We start from the raw sequence: 23,687 nt of genomic DNA on the forward strand, positions 1-23,687 counted from the left end.
TAATGTTACACTGATTTAGGTTCTTCACTATATGTGGCAACCTGATCGGAATCATTTACTAACCGTGTCAGTGTAGGTTGATCCTCTGCAGACCACCCCACATTGACATTTTTCTTGCTGTGGTGTCACTGTGAATGTTCATTAGACAGAGATTAATTCAACAGTTGTATATAGTTTTTTAAATATTCTTTTCTTCTCGGCAAGATCAAGGTCATTTCAACACATTGGACTCCCATTCAGAGCAGCCTGAGTTTCAAATCTAGCCTTAAATTGTATTTGAAATTCAATGTCCAGGGCAGTAAGCAGCATTGACAGTGTTTCTGGAGAAATTCAGGACCCTGACTATCCTTGATAATCAACATTTACTTGGAAAAAGGGTAATGTGGAGCCAGGAAAGCAAACAAATGGATAAATCGAATAAAATGAAAGCAATATATTTGATTTAAATGTGGAACAGTTAATTACAGTTTTATATAATTCAGAATGGTAGTAGGTAAATACTAGGTCATAGTTTTATTTTTATGGTTTTATGTTATGTTTCGTATTTCTGTGGTAATTCCAGGGCCATCTGCAGTGGAGTCCACAGTAACACATGTCCTAATTGGGAGTATCTCTTGTGAATGCTCAGACTACTGTTATAGAGGCCTTGGGCTCTATCTACAGAAGGTTTTTTTGTCCAGCTGTAACATAATGGGGTATCAGATGGAGAGAATTTTGAGGCAAGGCTTCACAAATCTTACTGCTACCCTCAGGTCTGTTCCCATGCAGATCAGTGTACATGCTGAAGGAGTGCTCAGTGGCTGAGGCATGATTGGAATACAATGGATGAGGCTGTTATTTCTGAAGACAGTGCAACATCCAGCCCACCCACCCTCTCACTCAAATGCCACAAGATGTGCCAAAAAGCAGGCAAGGCCAGCCAGCCACCACAGCATCAGATGTAGTCCAAGCAGTTACAGGGTTAGGTCGTGACCCAGCACAAGAAGGCACACAGCCACTTTCATCCCAAGAGGCACAGATTGATAGCCAACAATCTCACTTACTCATCCCACTAAGCAAGCACCTAGAAGAAGCATTAGGATATGTGCGAGAAAAAGTATACCATATATTATCACCAAGAGGAAGCAACAAGGCAAAAAACATTAATGCCACATTGGACTGGTTGTTATAGGGAAACAGATTGGCTGCATTTCATATGAACTTTGTCCAGAGAAACTGCAGCTCAGCAGCCATATCTTCTGGCTCATTCTCTCTGACTTTTTCTGCAATTGGATGTGATTGTGTCTCCTTGTCAACCTGCTCCATACCTCAAATCCTCCAAGATGGGAAAAAGATGTGCCATCTTCTGCCGCTGCTAGCTTTCCACAGGGAGAGATATGAATGGGATAGCTCTTGTGAACTATTTAGTTGAGTCTTTTTTGAAATGGGAAGCATCCTCCACATACTAAACACGTGTCAATCGGTTTAGCCTGTTTCTTTCGGCCATGCAAGTTATGCATACACTTAATTATTAATATTGTTCAAAATTATTTGAAAGTGTTCAAAATTATTTGAAAGAGTTCATTGTTGTATTTTGGTGTCACTTTTCTTGTTCTAGAAAAAAAATTGCTAACATCCAAAAGGACCACACCTCTTGATTGGTGGCCTTCCGCGACCAGTGGGCACCACAGGATGTTAATTATATATTTGATCACAGTAACAAAATACTGATTTTGTTTATGTTACGCTTCTTTCAGTTTGATTAGACCGCGGGTTAGATTGATTTATTAGTGATGCCCTCCAAGGGCTCTTGTGGTACTGATTTTCTGTCTGGTGACACTGGGGTTCCCAGTACCACCCCTACTGGTCCAATTAAAATAAGCTTGTATGGTGTGAAAGAGAGAGTTTTTTGTAGTAGTATGTGGAAGATTCTGTCTTTTTGGAGAATGAAGAAAACCCAGGCAAAAAACATTAGATAGCTTTGCCTCAAAAATCCTCGGGCTCACTCCGCCAGTGTAAGTGCACTTGATTGGGTGCTACTGCCCTATGCTCCTGACCCTGCCGTAGCTCCCCGAACCCCCACGGTAACTTTGGTGGAAGGTTAGAGGAAACCGCTGTCTGTTTCTCCAGGGTTTGTGCTGCTGTTCTGTCAAAGTTACGGTGAACGATCGGGGGCACCCCCGTGGAAATTTCAGCCAATCATCTTTTGCAGTATGTCCTAATTTGAGACATTTCCTCTCATTTTCAAGACAGTTTCTAATGTCGTTTAATTTTTGCCTTAGTATTTTAAATGCATTGCATCAATACTGACGTTGCAATGCAACACTGTCTCATTTCAATTAATGGAAAGATTAAAATTTAAACAAATTTGTACAATGGGAGTGAAAAGATAAATGTGAACAGAATTATGATGCTTCCTGCAGCCTAATCCTTTGAATCATTTGATTCTCTTATCAAAAAATTGTGTTCCAGTTTTGGTAGTTGTTACATTTTCATGCATAGTGTTTGTATAGTCTATAATACATTACCAGTACGTTGTAAACCAATTGCAAGGCTTAAAAGGGAACGCTTAATTTATTTTGAAAATAGATCTCCTTTGCAGGAAGCTTAATAATACCGGATTCAGTGGCTGTTCATGGACATTTATATTAGGTCTGATTGTCAGAAGTGACAGTTTGAAATATCTATGTGTTACAGGAGCTCCCCAAACTAGGTCAAGAACTCACATCATCTGATGCTGACTTGCCTTGGAACCGTACCAAGAATCGCTTTGCAAATATAAAACCATGTAAGTTCTGTTAAATTATTTCATTTGAGGACTTTGTAGAATGATTAACTGAAATACTTTTCAGAAAATGATTAATTTAATGCATAAAGTTTCATTTTTCAAAGAGACAACAGTGATTGCACAAAAATTATAATGTGTTTGTTTTAAATGATACACTTTTAAATTCAGCTAACATTGTTTTGTGCCTGATCACAATGCAAATCAGTAAATCTTTACAGTCAATAATGTCAAGTAATGTCCATTTTAGAGAAAATTTGTATTTTAGGTTAAGAACATGGGGCCAACTTTCACAAAGATATGTAAAGGTTTTTCTGCAGTAATTCCTTGTATAACATTTGTTCAGTTGGATTTGTTTCCCGGATTGGGGTTAGAGTTATTATAGCCATTTTTCCCCAGCAATTCAAGAAGAGTTTTGTCAAAAATCAGTTCCGTCTCCACTTTCACATGTTGTTTTCCAAATCAAATGTTTCCACATCTGGAAGTGCTTATGAGATTTGGATGAAATAGCTTGTGCTTATTTTGTCTCTTCCCTCTATTTTTGCAAATTGTTTTTCATTTATTTCATATCCATGGGCCAGGCACTACTCCTCAGCTAAGAGGTCGAGTGGGAAACTTTGCCAATGCTGCTGTTAAGCTGGCCACTAGGAGGTGCACAGGAGCAGCCGGGAATGACTCACTCTCCAGTTTTCTGCCTCCCTTTATGGAAGGGCCTGGTTTCTGCTCAATACCTATCTGTAATCGCACAATCCAGTCAGCAACTCTCCATGTAAGAAATCATCAGATACAAGCTTGTGTCCTATCATTTAGCGTCACAGTGTTTTGGTCCCAAAACAAGAACCCCATACTGTTGGTAAAACATAGTTGATAAATGTTCAAAGCAACTTGGTCATTCTGACACTCGGGTCTGTGTTGGGGATTACAATTGGCCTCATCACCCTAGGCTAAAGAGGAGAGAAGTTAGCCCGTTTGCTATCTAGACATGTTGAAAACCTCACCTGCATGGCCATTACAGGTAGACAGGATTAGATAAACTGTCATGCTGCCATAGATAATTTTCTACACCCATTCCTGAGATTGTTTCAAATTAATCTGGGTTAAGCAGACTAAAATCAGTTAATTTCTATTATTAGCAGTCATATACATGCTGTCAGTTATTAATCCACAACAATGTTTTTTCGCAATTGTTCTGCAAATCAGTTTAAAATGCTGGACTAATGAAAAGTAGCAATGCAACATGTGTTGTGACACAAAAAAACAGGCTGGTGAATATCAACTGTGTTGTTTCAAACATTTTCTGAATGCTTTATTGTGAAGCACAACAAATTAGTAGAGTATTTGTGTGAAGAAAAAATGCAATGAAAAGTTAAAGAAATAATAAGAATTCTTTACATTGAAATTAGACTTTAGAGTTTGATGCAATATCATCCTTATGGTATTATTAATATATTAATTGTGTTTTAAATTTATAATGACATTATATTTGGCTTAACAAAGCTTCTGGAAACAACAATATTTATGTTAACTTCCATATCAATCCATTTTAATTTTTCAAGATTTGTTGCTGCAAGATAAGTTTCGCACTATAAAGTCTGGCTTTAATGTCACTTATGCAAACATTGAACTACAGGTGCATGAAACAATATACTTAATAGCTTTTAAGATTTGTAATCTAATCCAACTGTTCAACCAATTTAGCATTCTTTACTAATGTTTTTTCCCCCAAGTGAAAAGTAAGAAATGTAGAATCTGGTCGCTTGTGTACGAGTGGTCCTTGGAGCATAACACAGCGTTTTCAGGGATAATTGTGAGTGTGTTGCAGTAGATCAAAGATCAGAATAATGTTTGTCATAGACTATGAGCCAAGACTAAGATCTTATCAGAGGAGACAGGAGTCTGTGTCTCCATAGTCATTGCTACTTCATTTTTGAGTTAATAAAGGGAGAAATGCCTTTATTATTTTAAGCATTAACTGTGACGCGGGATGGAAAGCATAACATTCCTTGACTAATGTAACTTTATTTTGCAGTATGTACTATTTGGAACAGCTGCTCTTAGTTTGTGTATTCTTTGTATCTAAACTATATAGGCATGATTTGGGAAGGATTAATAACAAAACTGTACAACAAACATGAACGTAACTATTTAGCATTTCTTTTATGTAGACAATAATAACCGAGTGAAGCTCATGCTTGAGGCTGGTGTCCCTGGGTCTGATTTCATCAATGCTAGCTATATGTCAGTAAGTACAACTTTACTTCGTACTTCAACAGACTCAAAGATCAAGACAAATGCTTTTAAAATCCATTCCACTAACTGTTATGAGTCTTTAGTATTACCATTAATTGCAGTTTCACCCATGTTAGATTGTTTAAAAGGGTTTAGGTTCTCTTGATACATAAATTATAGAGCTAACTTGATCAGAAGTTAATGGTGTTATATTATGCTTAAAGACCCTGTAGCATCTAGAATTTCTTATCCGTATGGAAAATTCTTGTTACTAAACATTAATTGCAGCTGACATTGCCTATAGATTACCTTGTTTCGTAGTATCTAAGATGAATGTGGCCATATAACAGAATTTTGATAATAAACATCAGGAAAAGTGTAACAGGAGTTTCATATATACACAGTTTTATGAAGAGCCTACCCTTGACTGGCTAAAATTGTTTCATAGAAAAATTGCAGTGGACTTGATTTACTTGTTGCTCTCTGATATTACTAAAATGATTATCAATAGCATGTAAAATTAATGTTTGTAAACCTTGAGCAAGGGCTAGCAAAAACATAAAATAACAAAATACAAATTGTGAAATGGAGATAAAGCACTGAGTAAGACTATTTAAATGAAATCAAAGATGAAAGAACAGCATTTAAAATATCACATTAGATGGGCTTTGCTTTTTAAACATTTGGTCGAATATTTGTCTAATTCTTCCTGCAAAGGGTATACTATGCTGATCATCAGCCGTCTTTTCACTTTTGGATTAATGTATGGTATTGCAATGCTAAAAATCAACTTTGCTTAATTGTTTTTCTCAAGTAGTTGGGTAATTAAAGTAGAAAGTTAACATGTAGAATATTCTTTTTGACTTATATTCACAGTGGAACCCAAACTTTTCGGCACCCTGACCCACTTAGTGAGCATTCAACTTCTTCACAACCTACAATACTATTAAGATTAAAAATCTTATGGAATCTGCCCTCCCAGATAACTGTAGATACATCATCAGCTGTGCCAAACTTGCAACATTACTCAGTTCATCAAGCAGGATGGCGTAAATTCAATTTGCTTTAATTCCATCAAACAGCTGTGATCAAAGATCAAATGCCATTTTGTGATTCACGCAAGTAGCGATATTGCCTGAAATGGGGAAGCATTTTCAATTTATATGCAGCTTCAGTACCTGTTTTGTAAATATCAATAGCTGCTGGCAAAGAGACTATTCAACACTGAGTGAGTTGTTGGTGATTTTAACAGTTTTCAATTATGCCAGATATGTCATTTTAAATGTTTTTTCTGGTAATTAAAGTACATCTAGGTGTATTTATTCTTGATGTTTAAGTTTAAAGTGTTCAACGGGCATACCACCAAATCTGGATGCTTTGCTTGCAAGTCAGCCAATAGCATGAAGAGTTTCACAGATTCAATTGCATCCACTTTTGAGCTTTGTATTACTACCCAAGAAAATAAATATAACGGCACTTTTTAATTTTGTTATTATCATACTTCCTGATCATCTTTGTGACACAAAATGAAGCTTCTGTCAAAAATAAAGCGTTCTAATGGCTCGGGTCTAAATTATGCAAAATCATGCCATAGCAGGCAAATTACTGAAAATGATCTGGGCTTCCTATTCCTCTCCCTTTTTTAATTACCTTAGGAAAATATACATGAGCTTCCCATCTCAGAACAACTGTCTAATGATTTGTCCCTAATAAGATTCTCAATTGCTTTTTTTTAAATCTGTGCATGGATGGCTCCACTACTTGAATGTTATGGTTTCACTTCCTGGTCTAAGCTATTTGTATTGATTGATTAACTGATTGCCTATTTTACTCAGTTATTAGTTCATTATATCACGTGACCGCTTACACTCATTACTTTCCATTATCCTTACGACCTAAAAATAACGAGAATTAATTTCTTCACATATTGTCCCCCTCATCATACACCCACCCATATGGGGAATAATGGTCATTTATCAATTAATTCTATCTTCATATTATCTTTGAATGTCACTTAATATCTGTTCCACAACATTACAGTTTCCTGCAACATGGTGGCACAGTGGTAAAGCTCACTTTCAAAAAGCAGGAAAGACAGCTGACGTAAGAAAACTACTAGGCACTTGGTCTGAGTATTAAACAAGGCTTTGATCAACAGTTTTTCAACATGAAGATCTAGTTGTGTCCTTCACTAGTTCCTGTTAAAGAATGTCCTGAGCAAGCTGGGCCCATGCCCGAGTATTTATACTCTCCCTGGACAGCGCCACCTGCAGGCCGCCCAGTATTATTACATAAGTCATTTCCACATGAATGACAAGATTCATGTCAACAGCAACATTGCAAGACAAAGGATTTACACCAGGAAGGAAGAATTCTTTTGTTTACTATTTATAGCAAAACTGTAAGCATTTTCTTTATGCACACCTTTTGATTTTGCTGCAATTAAAGATAGAAGAAAGAGCTTGCATTTATATAGCACCCTTCATTTCCTCAAGATGCCCCAAAGCACTTCACAGCCAATGAGGTATAGTGACTCATGTGGAGCTTAAACACTGGCATGGACCAGTTGAGCCGAATGGCCTGTTATTGTGCTGTACATTCTATATAATTCTATATAAAGTAAGAAAACGCAGCATCCAATTTTCTCTTAACAAGGTCTCATAAATAGCAATGAGATAAATGACTAGATAATCTGTTTGTTCATGCTATTTGCCAGGACATTGGGAGAACTCTCCTGCTTTTCGTCAAATAGAGCCATAAAATCTTTCATGTCCATCTGGGAGGGCAGATATGACCTCAGTTTAATGTATTATCTGAAAGGCGGTACCCCTGACAGTGCAGCACTCCTTCAATACTGTACTGGAGTGTCAGCCTAGATTATGTACTCAAGACACTGGAGTGGGGCTTGATTCCATAACCTTCTGACTCAGTGGTGAGAGTGCTACCACTGAGCCAAGGCTGGGTAGGTAGCAGAGTAATTCTTCCTTCCAGAAGAGGACCTTTTCTATTCCTATATTCATGCTACTACTAAAATACAACAGAACCACTCGTAGGAATATAAAGTTTATAACATCTAGAACATTATATACATAGTCATTATATTTTAATGTATTTTTCCTTTATCTTGATTTTTACTTTTTTTTTTTTACAGGGTTACCTTTGTCCAAATGAGTTCATTGCTACTCAAGGTCCTTTACCAGGAACAGTGGCAGATTTTTGGAGAATGATTTGGGAGACAAGATCTCAATCCATAGTTATGTTGACACACTGTTTTGAAAAGGGCAGAGTAAGTCACTGTGGAATAGATTGGTTAACCTAACTGGCCAGATGTATCAGAATGGCCTACATATATAATTGTTTTATGACTGGATATTTGTTTCTGTGCTAAATTAATATTATAATTCAGTGTAGTATGACATTAAAATTAATGAATGATCAATTGCACAAGTTATCCACTTATCTGAATTTACACAGGTGTGATCCCAGCAGTTATGCCAGGTGTGCATTTACATGGGGCCAGCAGGCACTTGTTCCACTACAGGTGCATCACAGTTGCCTGCCAGCCCCATGCTGCCATGGAAACTCTGGCATCTGCTTCCAACCAGGTTGGTGTCCTGTCTCTCCCCTACCTCCCAGAAATTATTTCTGGGTCCTCTTTGTAAGGAGGCCAATACTAAAATAAAACGTTTTAAAACTTTTCTTCAGTGCTTCAGGCTGCTTTCCTGGCCTGGCCCCCTCCCGGCTATCTATTAGCCCTCTTCTGGAGGCCAGTATGCTTCATCTCACTGGGCACGCTGGCCTCTGTAAGGGGTGGTGTGTGTGGTCAGCTTTGCCTCTGACTCCCTGAGTGGTTCAAATCGCTCCCACTCCCTTGGTTCTAGACCTGGACTTATTTGGGGGTTGTCATGAAATTGCAGCAAACATTGATACAAGAACTTTGGTTTATATTTGAGACAAGAAAATATACACAACACAATAATCTTATCACTCTAAAAGGGGGGAACACTTCGGAATATACAAGGGAGAATGACAATAGACAAAATACTTCACCCCTCCCAATCCCACTACACTAACTAGGTTGGATTCCGGAGGGCCAGGGAAATGCTCACCAAACGCAGGAATAGTTTGTAGAGTGGGAAAAACTTGCAGATCTTCGGTTTCTTCTAGGTTGGTTTCTTGTTGGTCGCGGTGGCCCAATATTACCTAGTTGTTGGTAATATTGTTAGTTGTTGGTTTCCTGGGGCCCTTGGTTGCTGCGACTCCTTTCCGTTCTCCTTCTGTCGATTGAATTGTCCCGAGGCTGATGTCTTTCGAAGAGCTGTGCCTCTTTCTGTGTCTGTCTGAACTGTACTGCTGACTTCAATTCTCTGACTGCTGTTTCAATTCTCTGACTGAACAGAACTGATCGAACCTATTGAACTCATCGAACTGATTTCTTGTGGAGACAGGTCTTTAGTTTATACTAAACGAAGCCTGCTAATCTTGTTAGATTTTGGGTGGGCTTGTTAATTTTGATTGGTCCCATTTATCTTTAATTGACTTTTAACTAGTTTCGGGATTGCTTCAAAATCAGTTTAAGTGTGTGAAATGGTTTTGGAAATCTTTGAGTGGCTTAAGCTGTTGTTCAATTGTCTTCTCCTGCTAGGGCCAGGGTCTCTTTTGTTGATTAGTGGCATGTACTGTATTATTCATGTTCTTGATGGCCCTGTAGGTTTTTGGCGGGAACTGTCCTTCCGTGGGCCTATTGTCTTTATGTAGAATGACTGGGATGGTCCAGAACATTCCCAGACAATCTGGCCTTTGCCAATACTCAAACTGTTTGTCCTACAGTGCCCAACCCAGTTCCTTTGTTGCAGCCTTCCACAGGCCTGGACATGCCTTTTAAAATAGCCAAATCTTCCTGGGATTTTGACTTTAAACCCCTTTTGGCCCAATATTATTTTAAACAGTCCAATATCTCTTCTTTTCTTGGTTTGGGGGAGTCTGTAGAATTTTGCGAGCCTTACACCTCCAACCATATGCTGGATCCCACAGAGGCTAGGGAAGTGGCATCTCCCTGCTTAGGGAATCCCTGACCCCACGCAGCTCGCTTTGCAACATTGACCTCATAAGGGCTAGGCAGAGGCTCTGCTTCTCAGAAGGCCAAGCAGGAATTCCCAGTGTAGGCCAGGACCCAGAGTTACATTGAGAGTGCACCAGAAATGTTGAGCAATTTCAGCCTCAAGGTGTTTCCCAAACTGTTCAGATAAGCAGCCTCTCACTGTATACAGTACTTCACGTTATTAATAGGACATATTTAAAATTTCACAACAATATAGGATCCCAATATTTATTTTAATTCAGATAAGATGTCATCAGTATTGGCCTGAAGACAACAAGCCAGTAACTGTGTTTGGAGATATTGTGATCACTAAGCTAGCGGAAGACATTCAGGCAGATTGGACCATCCGAGAACTGAAGATTGAAAAGGTATGTAGCTCCTGTTATACTGAACTCACTTGCAATACATGTCAAAGTATATTGGTGAAATCATGTAGTAAAACAACATCACCCTATCTGGCTTAACCAAAATGGGTTCCACAGCACTATTCCATTCAGCTATATAGTAAATGAATGGAAGCATTGGAATTTTTTTCTCACTATGTAACGAAAGCTTGATGATATCCAAGTTCACTGTAAGTGCGTTTCATTAGTATATGTGCATAAACTTCATGTAGACACAAATATGATGACATCATCAGAACCTAAGAGACCAGTGAGGAGCACCTCAAATGATCAAGCTTGTTTTGTCTAATGGATTAATACTGCAGACAACCCATCATCATTTTATTTTAGGCTGCAGTTACATTACACTGCTGGTTTGAGATTAGTAACTGTTAAATGCAAAACACAGCTGATAAGACCAGAGTTATACCATTGACTACACCTCACACTCAGAAAAGAGCTCTATGCATAGCGAACAATGATGTCAGCAATATTTGACCATCAGGCATTATAGATACGCATGGTCCTGTCCTCACCCAATGTTCACACATATGTATTTCCAGCTTGGGTTGTTGGGCAGTGATTATGAATGGGAAACCTAGCCAATTTTTCCCTCCCTATCCCAGGAATGCTTGAGGTCAGTTGTAGCACTTCTACTGGCACCAAAGTTGAGATCAGCCATCAGGTACATACAAACTCATTTGAGGTAGCTTTCTTTTTAGCTTGAATTTTGTACTTATCAAGATAAAGAATACTGTATTCGTTTTAGGAAACAATTCTTTCTCATTTCAGGGACACAGAGTAAAGCTCACTCTACCCCAGCCCCAAACTCTGTATTTTCTTTATTTTTTTTCCAACTTAATTAAAAAATTCCTTTAGAAATCCTTAACTTTACATCATATACAGTTCTTGAATGCACTTTAAGGTCTTAATGCTCTACCTCCTTTTAATTCAATATCTATTGGAGCAGTATGGCGATTATATGATGGTGACGCATTTCAACTTAACTTCTTGGCCTGAACATGGTGTTCCTGAGACCAGTGCAGCTTTGGTTCACTTTGTGAAGCTGATTCGAGCCAACCGAGCCAATGATAACACCCCTATTGTTGTGCATTGCAGGTAGGAGGTTGCTGAACAAATCTATTTATTTATAATACATAATGGTGTTGCTATAGGATCTATAATAATTAAAAGGAATTTTCCCCTGTCCTACTGCGGTTAAATGATATTGCCGTTGCATAGAGTGATACATTTTGTGTATCTCACTGCAAATTACAGAACATTACTTAAGTATTTTATTCCAGTAATGGACATGATTAGTGAAATTAGAAGACAATGCTGACAGAATGTTGGGACAGTGAGGCAGCAATAGGCCTTGCCGGTGAATTTTCCCTCATTTTCCTCCATGATCCTTTCCAATTTAATCACAGAGGAAAATCCTGGCCATGGTGCAATTCACATTTCAAGGAAAGTTTTGAAAAATTGCTTCTTTTTTCAGTTCTGGTCTTGCATTAAATATTTTAATTGGATACAAAACTGAGCTGCGTAGACTAATGTATAATTCTGCAAGTAATAAAAATTGGCACCAAATGTAGGTAATGATTAAAACCAGTAAAAGATGAACTATAATCATTTTTAGAAAATCATTAAGAAGCCAAAACAATGGCACAGAATTTGCAGTAGTAATAATGGCGAGGCTGTCAGCACTCACCGTTATTACTAGCTAAAACTGACAGCAACTTCTGCTAAAACTTTGTGGCAGCTTTTTTCGAGGTGAACGGCAAGCGTCATTCCTTCACCACTGACCACAAAATCCGGGCCAAACATGCAAAAGAATCTCTATTCGCTATAGTAAGATTCTGACTGTAATTTCCGTTCACAATTACAGTATTAAGTCTGAAATATCAATGTGTTATTGGGCAAACAGGTGGAACTAAAAGTACTGGCACTAGTGGGAAGAGTATTGTATGTAGCTAAATGAGACTTATTTTTCGTAATTTCTTCCCCTCAGTGCTGGAGTAGGGAGGACAGGCGTCTTCATTGCACTTGATCACCTTATACAGCATGTGAACCACCATGACTTTGTGGACATCTTTGGATTTGTGGCAGATTTACGAAGTGAACGAATGTGCATGGTTCAGAACTTGGTAAGAAAGTGGAAAATTTCTACTAAGGCAAGCAGACTCTGTGTGCTCACTGATATGTACTACATTATCTTTTTTCCCTGTTCACCTTGATTTTAGTGCAAAATTTGAGGCATCGTAGCATAATTTTCATACTTTATTTTTATTAGGAGCTTGCTGACATAATAATAATTCAACTTTATTGTCATTGTACAATGCACAAGTACATGAACAACGAAATGTGATCTTGCAAGCTCCCATGAGTCCAGTACAAATAACATTAACATTAAACGTAAATGGGAGAAGCAAAGCCGCTGCGTCTGTGCGCGCCGCCATTCCATTTCCACCATTCCGACAATCTTCAGCCCAACGCCCGGGCCTGCTCACCAGCCGCCCCTCCCGGGGCTCCTTCCGTGACCTTCTCACCAACCGCCCCTCCTCGGGGCTCCTTCCATGACCTTCTGCACCTGGACTAACCAGGCCTGGCTCTGCTTAGCTTCCAAGCCTTGCCAGTGACCCTGTCCCTAGTCCCAGGAACATTGCCAGCAAACTCTTACCTCCAACAGCAGCAGTGCTGCTGTGTTGCGTTGGCATTGTGCCCTACCTCCTTTCAGATAGCAAAGTAGATTCCCTAACCATAGACCTGTACTGACCAACCCCAGCCATTAATGAAGGAACTGGAACTAATGAAAATAGCTGCAAACAGCTACTCAAAAACATCTGTGTATATATTGTACAGAATGCACCAAAGCTTAGGCATATGGTATTTAAATTAAGTGCCTTGATATTTAGCTTTAAAAATGAGAAAAGGACCATATGTTACAATGCTGGCTGCAAGACACTTCATCAAACTTGCTTACATGGCAATATACAGTTGTACATGAGTGCATGTCTATGTGACTGAGTGATTGAGAGCTTTATATCCTCCCTACAGTGTGATGCCCAGAACTGCATGCAGTACTCCAACTGTGACTTAATCAATGTCCTGTAGAAATTCAATATTACTTCCTCGCTCTTATATTCTAAGCTCCATGTATAAAGGCCAGAATCCCATTTGCCTTTTTTATACTTTTTTCGACCCACAATCCAACTTTTAAAGGTCCTTGGCCTAGAAATTCACTAGCCTTAGCGCCGCTTTTGAGGCGCTAGAGGGACTAGCGCCAGAGTTATGGCCAGTTTAAAAATTCCCTGGGGCCCTAAATCGGCGTTGCACCGGTAGCGCTGCGCCGGCACCGATGACGTCATCGGTGTGCGCAGCGTCCCGGTTGCCGTGGTAACCCGCCCGAACTCCGAAATTGAGTTGCGGCCGCCTCGCCCGTGGCAGCCGCAAGCAACGTTCTGGCAGAGGTGCCTTACTCCAGTTTGCGCCGGCGCATTAAAGGCCCCGTGGCGGCCGGCCACTTTCCCGCCGGCCGCCTGCCCGCAGCTCCCTCCCCGGACTTCTCCCCCCCCCCCCCCCCCCGGAACAGATGCAAGCCCGGCACTTGTCCGAGGTGCCGGGCTCATTTTTAAGCTGATTTGCGCGGGCCGCGGCCGGGTGCAGGCAGCTCCTCCTTAACGGGAGGAGGAGGCCTGCACGTCCCCAGCCTGCCGCGCCGCATCGGGTGCCGCAGCGCCGGAATTGCGGCGCAAAACGGCAGTTAGCGCCGATGTACCGCCGCAAAGACCCTTCAGTAGCGCCGGCAGCCGTTTGGGCGCGGCGCCACTGAATTTTTGGCGCGCGCAGGGGACTTAGCGCCGGCACTAACTTCCGGCGCTAAAGCCCTGGCTAAGCCAAAACCCAATTTCTAGGCCTATGTATCTACATCTCTAAAGCTCTTTGTTCCTTCATATCTTCCACTGTTTTCCCAAAATGTACTCCTTCACACTTTTCTGCATTGGAATGTATCTGCTGCCGACCTGCCCATTCCATGAACCCGCTTATTTCCTCCTTCATTCTTTCTCCTTAGTTTGCAAACTTTAGTATTATTTCTTTTGAGGCCTTTGTCCAAATCATTTATATAAATTGAAAATAAAAGAAGTCCAAGCACAGATCCTTGAGACACACATCTACTCACACCCTGCCAATCTGTAAAACTTCTATTATCACAACTCTTTGCCTTCTTGCCCCTAGCCATTCCTCTATCCTCACAGCTATATTCCCTTTAATACCATGTGCCTTAAGTTTTGTAACAAGTCTCTTATATAGCACCTTCTGAAAATCTATAAATACAACAATTACTGCATTTCCTTTATAAATAAATTAAATTAGTCAAGCACAACCTGCCTTTTACAAATCCATGCTGACTATTTCTATGACTATTAGCTGACTATTAGCCCATGTCTTTTTAAGTGTTTACTAATTTCATCCTGTATTATGGACCTCAGAAATCCGAAATCTCAACACTGGGTGCCCCATTACCAGACACAGAGGGCTGGATTTTGCCGGCGCTTAGAGGTCGGGTTTGGAGGCGGGTCCGTTGTCAAAATGGCAAAGATTGACAGCGGGTAGGAAACCTGCTGTCAACCCGCCTCCACGCGAGTCTCCCATGTGTCGGGTCTGTCTGCGGAGAACTGACCCGACACCAAGTGGCGGGGGAGATAATTGAGCTCATTAAATGGCTTGTTAACAGCCAATTTCATGGTATTTTGAGACTTCCTTCCAATTTTATGTGCTCCCCCATGGGTTACCCGCTGCTCGGGGAACACGCCAGCTCACCCTGGCGTGAGTTGAGTCCACTCTGATGTATCTGATAAGCTGACAGCTGTAGGAGTGGTGTAAAGGATGCCATATTGCAGATGGTCAGTTTCAGAGCACAGAAACTGTTGGTTACTGCATTTGTAAGACATATAGAGATTTTTTTCAGCTTGCAAGTGTTTAGAGCCAACTGTATGTCCAGTGCCACCTCATTGGAACAACCTCTCTCACTATTGACAGATCGCTCTGTCATCTCACCTGCAGCTGACATCTATTGCAGCAACATCAGTGCCCTAGAAACTATCTCACCTTGCTCCTCTGATTCCTTCCACGCTCTGCCCCAACACCAACATCACCAGGCACACCAGCAGCACCAACAACATCACTAACCTTCTCCGCCATTGCCTGATGCTGCACAGGACACAGGGCATCAGCCCCTGACAACATTGCTGCCCAGGAGGCCAGCGATGGTATCACCATGGCCAGATTTACTTCACTTGACACTGTAAACCCTGGCTGCCACATGATGCGCCAGGTTGACACCATCCCACACCAGCACCGTAAAGCATCCCTTTAATGTCCAAGCCATTCCATGCACAATCATCACTATAGCGGGGCGGGGGCAAGTTATGTCTCAACATTCACTGGAACTCAGTAAGACTCTTCTCAAGGTACGCACAGATCTGTCCAATAAGGGGCAGTGTTGAAAGTATAGATTTCACTGTATGACAACACATTACCAGAAACTTCATAGGATTACATAGGATATACAGCACAGAAACAGGCCATTCGGCCCAACCAGTCCATGCCGGCATTTATGCACCGCACGAGCTTCCTCATCTAAATCTATCAGCATAACCCTCTATTCCCTTTTCCCTCATACACTTGTCTAGCCTCCCCTTAAATGCATCTATACTTTTCACTTCAACCACTCCCTGTGGTAGCGAGTTCCACATTCTCACCACTCTTTGGATAAAGTTTCTTCTGAATTCCCTTTTGGATTTCTTGGTGACTATCTTATGTTGATGGCCTCTAGTTATGCTCTTCCCCACAAGTGGAAACATTCTCTCTGTATCCTATCAAAAAATTTCATATTGTTAAAGACCTCTATTAGGTCACCCCTCAGCCTTTTTTCAAGAGAAAAGAGACCCAGCCTGTTCATCCTTTCCTGATATATATACCCTCGCATTTCTGGTATCATCCTTGTAAATCTTATTTGCACCCTCTTCAGTGTCTTTATATCCTTTTTATAATATGGCGACCAGAATTGTACGCAGTACTCCAAGTGTGGTCTAACCAAGGGTCGATACAGGTTCAGCATAACTTCCCTACTTTTCAATTCATTCCCTCTAGAAATAAACCCTAGTGCTTGGTTTGCTTTGTTTTTAGTGATTTGTGTATTTGTACTCCGAGATCCCTTTGTTCCTCTACCCCACCTAGACTCGTACCCGCCAAGTGATAAGTGACCTCCCTATTCTTCCTACCAAAATGTAATAGCTCACATTTATTTGTGTTGAACTTCATTTGCCAATTATATGCCCATTCTGCAAGTTTATTAATGTCCTCCTGTAACTTGTTGCAGTCCTCCTCAGTATTGACTATTCCCCCCAATTTGGTGTCATCCGCAAATTTAGAAATTGTGTTTTTGATTCCTAAGTCTAAATCGTTAATATAAATTGTGAACAGCAGTGGTCCCAGCACTGATCCTTGTGGAACACCACTACCCACCTTCTGCCACTGTGAATAGCTACTCTTTACTCCTATTCTCTGCTTTGTATCCTGAAGCCAGCCAGCAATCCATTCTGCTACTTGTCCCCTGACTCCGCATTCTCTGACCTTGTTCATCAGTCTATTATGGGGTACCTTATCGAAGGCCTTTTGAAAATCCAGATAAATTTCATCTACTGCATTACCATTGTCTACTCTCTCTAGTACCTCTTCAAAAAATTCATTGAGGTTGGTCAAGCAAGACTTTCCCTTTTGAAATCCATGTTGACTATTCATTATTATATTTTTGGTTTCTAGATGTTCTTCTATTTTCTCCTTTAGTAGGGATTCCATTACTTTTCCTAACACCGATGTTAAGCTGACTGGTCTATAATTCTCTGGACATGTTCTATGTCCCTTATATATCAGTATTATGTTAGCTATCCGCCAGTCCTCTGGCACTACACCTTTTTCTAATGAATTATTAAATATGTGTAGTAATGCCTCTGCTATCTCTTCCCTAGATTATTTTAAAATGCGTGGATGCTATCTCTCCCTTACTAAAGCTGGGAGTTCTGTTCTTGTGGCATTTTATCAATTGCTTAAAGACTGTCTTTGTGGATAGAAAATGCTTTCCCCTCTCATAGTAGCCACTTACCTTTAAGAGGATTCTTTCTTTTAAATGGCTGTTGCAACCCTTTTAATAGCTGCAGCAGCTACTTCCTAGCAAGCTCCCAGAACGATCCAAAGCTCACAAGGGATAATAATCAGGCTTGAACCCAGAATGGTTGTGCACAGTGTGTCAGATGGATGTCCACTGTGCACCATTCCCACCCTGGGTGTGCACAAATCAGAAAATCTAACTTAATGTGAGTTCTAGGTAGTAACATTATAGTTGAACATTGCAAATGAGAAGCAGTTATTCATGGAGTTATTCTTAATAGTGTCCTATGCATAATCATTTTACGCAGCACAATATAGATTGATATACACCAAGGAAATCCACTTAAAATATATCCACTATCACTGCAGTTAGAGTTTATAGACCTTTTAGAGACTTTTATGACAAGGTGGCTTTTTATTCAATTTCCTCTAATTGGAGTTAATGAGACTCCAACACATGGACCTTTTCAAACTTCAGGGGCAAAAAGGAATTTGAGACAAGAAAGTAGGCTGCTTTGTAGCTTGTACAATCCTGTATGCTATATGATTCTTCAATATAATTCAGCCTTGTTTGAAAAAATAAAAGTGATGTCACCCAGCAGCTGACCAGTTCTAAACCTCTCATCAACTGTCTCTCAAACACTCGGCTGTCTATTGGTCTTTAATCCTGATGGTACTAACATATTGCCACAGTTAAGAGACAACTGCGATTACTATATTTTCTGACATTGTTACCTATGTATTATGTAGTGAAAGAATTATGAAGTCAAGAAAACCCCAGTCCAAATATTTTTTTTGCTGAAATTAACATGATTAATACAATTCTAATAACTTGTTTGAGAGTTGATGTAGAGCCATATTATTTCCATTGCAATGTATTATGTGCATGTATTAATTTGGACAGTACAAATTAAGTTATGTTTTAATAATAAATGATTAAACTTCCCAATTTCAGTTTCAATCTATTTGGGGTTTTTAATATTTAAAAAAGTTTCAACATTTAATTGAATGCAGGCCCAGTACATGTTCTTACATCAGTGTGCTTTGGATCTATTGAATAACAAAGGAATCAGTCGTTCGCTGTGGTTTGTAAATTATGCCGCTCTGCAAAAAATGGACTCTCTGGATACAATGGAAGGTAATATGACAAGTCTAGTTTTAATCATACATTTAATTATGTGTAAAATTGAATCTCTCATAGAAATAGCCCCATTTTGTAATATTTCTAGAGCATAAAGTATTGTTGTTACTACTGGGATCCAAGAATATATTGAAACATATCCTGAAAATTACTGTGATCAGTGTTATCATATGAACACTTAACACATTCACATCAAATTCCTCTGTCCACTATTTTAACATGGGTGTTAAACATTATTATACAGATTCATACTTCCATTAGAAAGGCAGAAAGAGGAACTTGATATAAATGTATTAAGTGCACGTATGATAACATTGTAAGCTTTGAAATGACGCATTGTAAGCATTCATATGATAACATCACTGAGTAATTTCCAGTTTATATCTAGCAAAGTACCCTCCCCGCCCCCCAGCCCTAGCCCCAGCCCCATCCCATAACACTCTTAAATATCACAAACTCAGGTATAATGGATAGTTCCTCATTCTATAAGAATAATGTCTATATATAAAGTTCTGTTATATGTTCTTTGCATGACTCTCAAAGATAGCATGGTACAGAGCTTACTGGAGCTTAATATTAGGAAGTGTTTCTGTGGGTAAGCAGGAACTCTGTGGAAGACTGCTGAGCTCCCAATCATAGAGACAGAGTTCAAATCACAGTCTCCACTGTCAATCAAATGGGCAGAAAATCTAGCAGGACAAGTCCCGCTCAACAGCAGGACGCCTACTCTTGGCCAGTCGTAATGAAACTGGCAGCAACATTAAAGAAGTCTAAACTTCAGACTATTACACCTTCCCAGCTGAAGAAAAAAGAAAGAAAAAAAAGACTTGCATTTATATAGCGTGTTTCACGGCCACCGGACGTCTCAAAGCGCTTTACAGCCAATGAAGTACTTTTGGAGTGTAGTCACTGTTGTAGTGTGGGAAACGCGGCAGCCAATTTGCGCACAGCAAGCTCCCACAGATAGCAGTGTGATAATGACCAGATAAACTGTTTTCGTTATGTTAATTGAGGGATAAATATTGGCCAGGACACCAGGGATAACTCCCCTGCTCTTCGAAATAGTGCCATGGGATCTTTTACGTCCATTTGAGAGAGCAGGCGGGGCCTCGTTTTACCATCTCAGCCGAAAGACGGCACCTCCGACAGTGCAGCAGTCCCTCAGCACTTCACTGGTGTGTCAGCCTAGATTTATGTGCTCAAGTCCCTGGAGTGGGACTTGAACCCACAACTTTCTGACTCAGAGACGTGTGTGATATCCACTAAGCCACAGCTGACATGTAAGTGATTTAGTGATTACTGAGTTGGTCTTAACACTGCAGGAATGGTTTGGGCAAATGGGGGGGGGGGGGGGGGTTTACGCTGCAATCCCACCCCCAACCAATTTTACTTACCTGACGTCAGGCACGGGAAGGCCGCCCACCCCAGCAGAGCGGGTGCCTAACTTAAATGGCAGTGTTGCGTCTCGATTACATCATTGGACACGTACGCCATTTCAACCATGGGCCCAACTATGGCCTGCACGCAAAGGTTGGCGGCGGCAAGGATCCAGGCCCAGGTAAGTTCTTTTTGAAAATGTTTTTCCTTGTAGACTAGAAGGTTCAGAAGTGCAAAGATATGTTGAGCCTCCCCTTTCCTGGGCTTGCCCCCCACCCCCTCGCTTGTGGACTCACAGATGCCCCCCACCCCCCCAGTCCATACTTACCTTGCCAGGGACCAATTCCATGGATCCCCGATGGCAGCCTGATCCCCCACCAATTTTGACTCCCGCCCGACAATGGTGATGTCATTCCCGCTGGCTTTGGGCAGGAATCAGAGTCTGTGCCTGCAAATGAGGCCCGGGAGTTTAAATGTCCCAGGCCTCGTGTTCTGGGAGGCTGGATGGTTTGCCACCTGCTTTGACCCCCACAGACCCGAGTTAAAATTGGCCCCCTAGAGTCTAATGTGCAGAGCTGCTTTGTCAATGACTGCAAAATGCACCGTCAACAATTTAGGAATGAGCAGCCTTTGTACAGGCTTAAAACTGCTACATTGTGAATACTGACTTTTCTGCTCATTTCTTTTAGGTGATGTGGAATTGGAGTGGGAGGAAACAACCATGTAATTCTCAGACACTGCTGAAGGATATTAAGAAGGTTTCATTAAACTCATTTCAGGAAATTAACGAGAGCTTCTATGAGTAGGGGCCAAAATTCCTCTGTAAATAGACTTCTTTAAATTACCAGCATGACAGATTCCTTTATCACCACTGTGCCTTTATGAAATGATTCTTTACACTTTTGTGTTTGGTTTGGATGGATAATCAATTAATTAATAGTCTGCATATTTTTTGCATAAATTCTAGGCGCTTATTTTCATCACTTAATATATCTATCACACGTTGATAGATTTCATTTCACTATACTGCTTAATTTTACTCTTTTGTAACTTCCATTTTTTTATGTAAAGTGAGCCAAATATGATGTAAAATTAAATTTTCATGGCACTATGTTGCTTTTGCTGTGTACATTTTAGCTTGCAGTGTGTATCTGTAAATTCGAGTTGTGTGTGATTTTGAAGTAAATATATCATATTTGAGTTGTCTATATTATTTCAATTACCAAAGCTTTATTGTGTCTTCTGTATTATCTTCACTTCGGATCCAATGCTTTCCACTAACATGTTGGCTTTTAGTGTCTGTAGCTGAACTCAGTGCACACTGGCAGAACAGTCTGTGATCCCTAACAGCTGAACACTCACCCCTCTGACACCACAGAGATTAATCTCCTACTGCAGTTCAGACAGTAGCTCTTCAGGGACACTCTGCTGTTTACACTCACTGCCCAGCGCCAGCTCAAACAGAGCTATCAGGTTGGCTCTTGTTTTTATCTGGATGAAGTTCCATTCTTTAGTTCTAAGTACTCTTATTACTGTGCTGAACAGTGAAAAGACTTGTCTATTGAGAAACCAATCCATTAAAAATTTCTTTTACATTGTCAAGCAAATTTATCACCTAGTAACCTAAGTAAAAGTGTAAACTCTGAAAACTGGGAATAAAGTGTAGTAACTGGAATTAATTTATACATATTTATCTAATACTAGTTGAGCTCCTGTGGCTTTGCTCATGGACCAAAAAATATTTTATGTCTCTCACTTCCTGTAACTGACTATGTGCTTCTCTCCCACTCTGCAAATCCTTTCATATTCCACTCAATAAAATATTGCATTTATTTGGTAATGTTCTTCCAATATTTAGATCTGTTGTATTGCACTTGGTAAGAGTGTTCTATCCTTGCATGTGTACATGCATCTACAAGACTGTGGTCAATAATGTCATTGACAGACTAGCAATCGCTGTGAGCTACACCATCCCAGCATCCCACAATGGACTGCCACTATGTGCTGCCATGATAATGGACATGGTGTGGAGATGCCAGTGTTGGACTGGGGTGGACAATGTAAGAAGTCACACAACACCAGGTTATAGGACAATGTAAGAAGTCACACAACACCAGGTTATAGTCCAACAGTTTTATTTGAAACACAAGCAAGAACTTTGATGTAATGTTTTCCTGACTGACCTGTTTGGACACCATTCACACCTTTGATTGATGTGATTATCTCTCTGCCGAAGTGTGATAAATGGCAGTTAGAAAGATTACCTGTAATCATCTGGCATTATTCTCTGATTATATAAACTGTGTCTTTATGCATCTCTCCACTTCATCTGACGAAGGAGCAGCGCTCCGAAAGCTTGTGATTTCAAATAAAACTGTTGGACTGTAACCTGGTGTTGTGTGACTTCTTACATGATAATGGAACCACTTGTTCCATTGAGTTAATGCATGAGAACTTGATTTGCATTCTTCAACGATCTGCCATTTGTAGGTCCCTGAGCACAAACATAACTCCAACAGAAATATTTTAAAAATGTAAATATTAACTTAAGCAAACCCATGAATTATGCTTTAATCTGATGCATCACAAGGACCCCATAAATAAATACTTAGTCATTAAGTGAACCTTAGATCATCATCCTGCTGCTTAAATAAAATTAAGATTGCACATCACTGAATTGTTCTTGCTCTAGCAGTGTCAGCTGTGACTCAGTTGGTAGCACTCTCGCCTCTGAGTCAAAAGGTTGTGGGTTCTAAGTTCAACCCCGGAGACTTGAGCACAAAAATCTAGGCTGATGCTGTTGGAGGGGCTGTCTTTCGGATGAGATGATAAACCAAGGCCCGTCTGCTCTCTCAGGTGGACGTAAAAGATCCTATGGTACTACTTCGAAGAAGAGCAGGGGCGTTATCCCTGGTGTCTTGGCCTACATTTATCCCTCAATCAACATCTAAAACAGATTTTCTGGTCATTATCACATTGCTGTTTGTGGGAGCTTGCTGTGCACAATTTGCTGCCACGTTTCCTACATTACAACAGTGACTATACTTAATTGGCTGTAAAGTGCTTTGGGACGTCCAGTGGTCGTGAAAGGTGCTATATAAATGCAAGTCTCTCCTTTTCTTTTTAAATGCTGAATTCTCTGATTTGTGGAGATTGAAGATTTATTAGCAGTAAAACTCAAATATAATTCTCAAATGCTTGTGCTGCTCCCTGCCTAATTTGGAGCTTTTTAAAATTGTTTAAAATACATTAATATTTAATGGTATTCCATGAACCTTATTGTTCTATAGCCAAATGATATGTAGACACTTACTATGCAGTATTAACATGCAAGATCTTAAACTACAAAAATCGTTGGTGAAATATAAGCTACTGTTGTAAAAATTATGTACAAACAATGGTGGTATTTACTAACCAAAACCTACCCTGTATTTGGAACTTTAAATGGAGAAATGTATAGTAACTCCAACTGTTGATGTTTGCTGCACACTGTAAGTGCTATAGTCCTCAAAACTTCATAGG

The 23,687-nt window shown here is 40.2% G+C and overlaps 1 protein-coding gene and 1 long non-coding RNA gene across 7 annotated transcripts in view; one reads left to right on the forward strand and one right to left on the reverse strand.

Moving 5' to 3' along the window:
• The window catches only part of ptprq (protein tyrosine phosphatase receptor type Q), a 278,107-nt gene extending 256,047 nt beyond the window's left edge, over positions 1-22,060 (forward strand). Inside the window, 8 exon segments of the mRNA XM_086009276.1 lie at positions 2,677-2,767; positions 4,930-5,006; positions 8,145-8,279; positions 10,337-10,462; positions 11,448-11,596; positions 12,489-12,624; positions 18,662-18,785; positions 20,855-22,060. Coding sequence (XP_085865402.1) covers positions 2,677-2,767; positions 4,930-5,006; positions 8,145-8,279; positions 10,337-10,462; positions 11,448-11,596; positions 12,489-12,624; positions 18,662-18,785; positions 20,855-20,892 — 876 coding nt within the window. The 3' untranslated portion in view covers positions 20,893-22,060.
• The window catches only part of LOC147106289 (uncharacterized), a 313,882-nt gene that overhangs the window by 256,127 nt on the left and 34,068 nt on the right, over positions 1-23,687 (reverse strand). The gene's annotated exons all lie outside the window — the stretch shown is intronic.

The sequence above is a fragment of the Somniosus microcephalus genome, chromosome 16 (assembly GCF_052327205.1).
Source record: "Somniosus microcephalus isolate GS21.2 chromosome 16, FLI_Smic_1.0, whole genome shotgun sequence".
Lineage (NCBI taxonomy): Eukaryota > Metazoa > Chordata > Chondrichthyes > Squaliformes > Somniosidae > Somniosus > Somniosus microcephalus.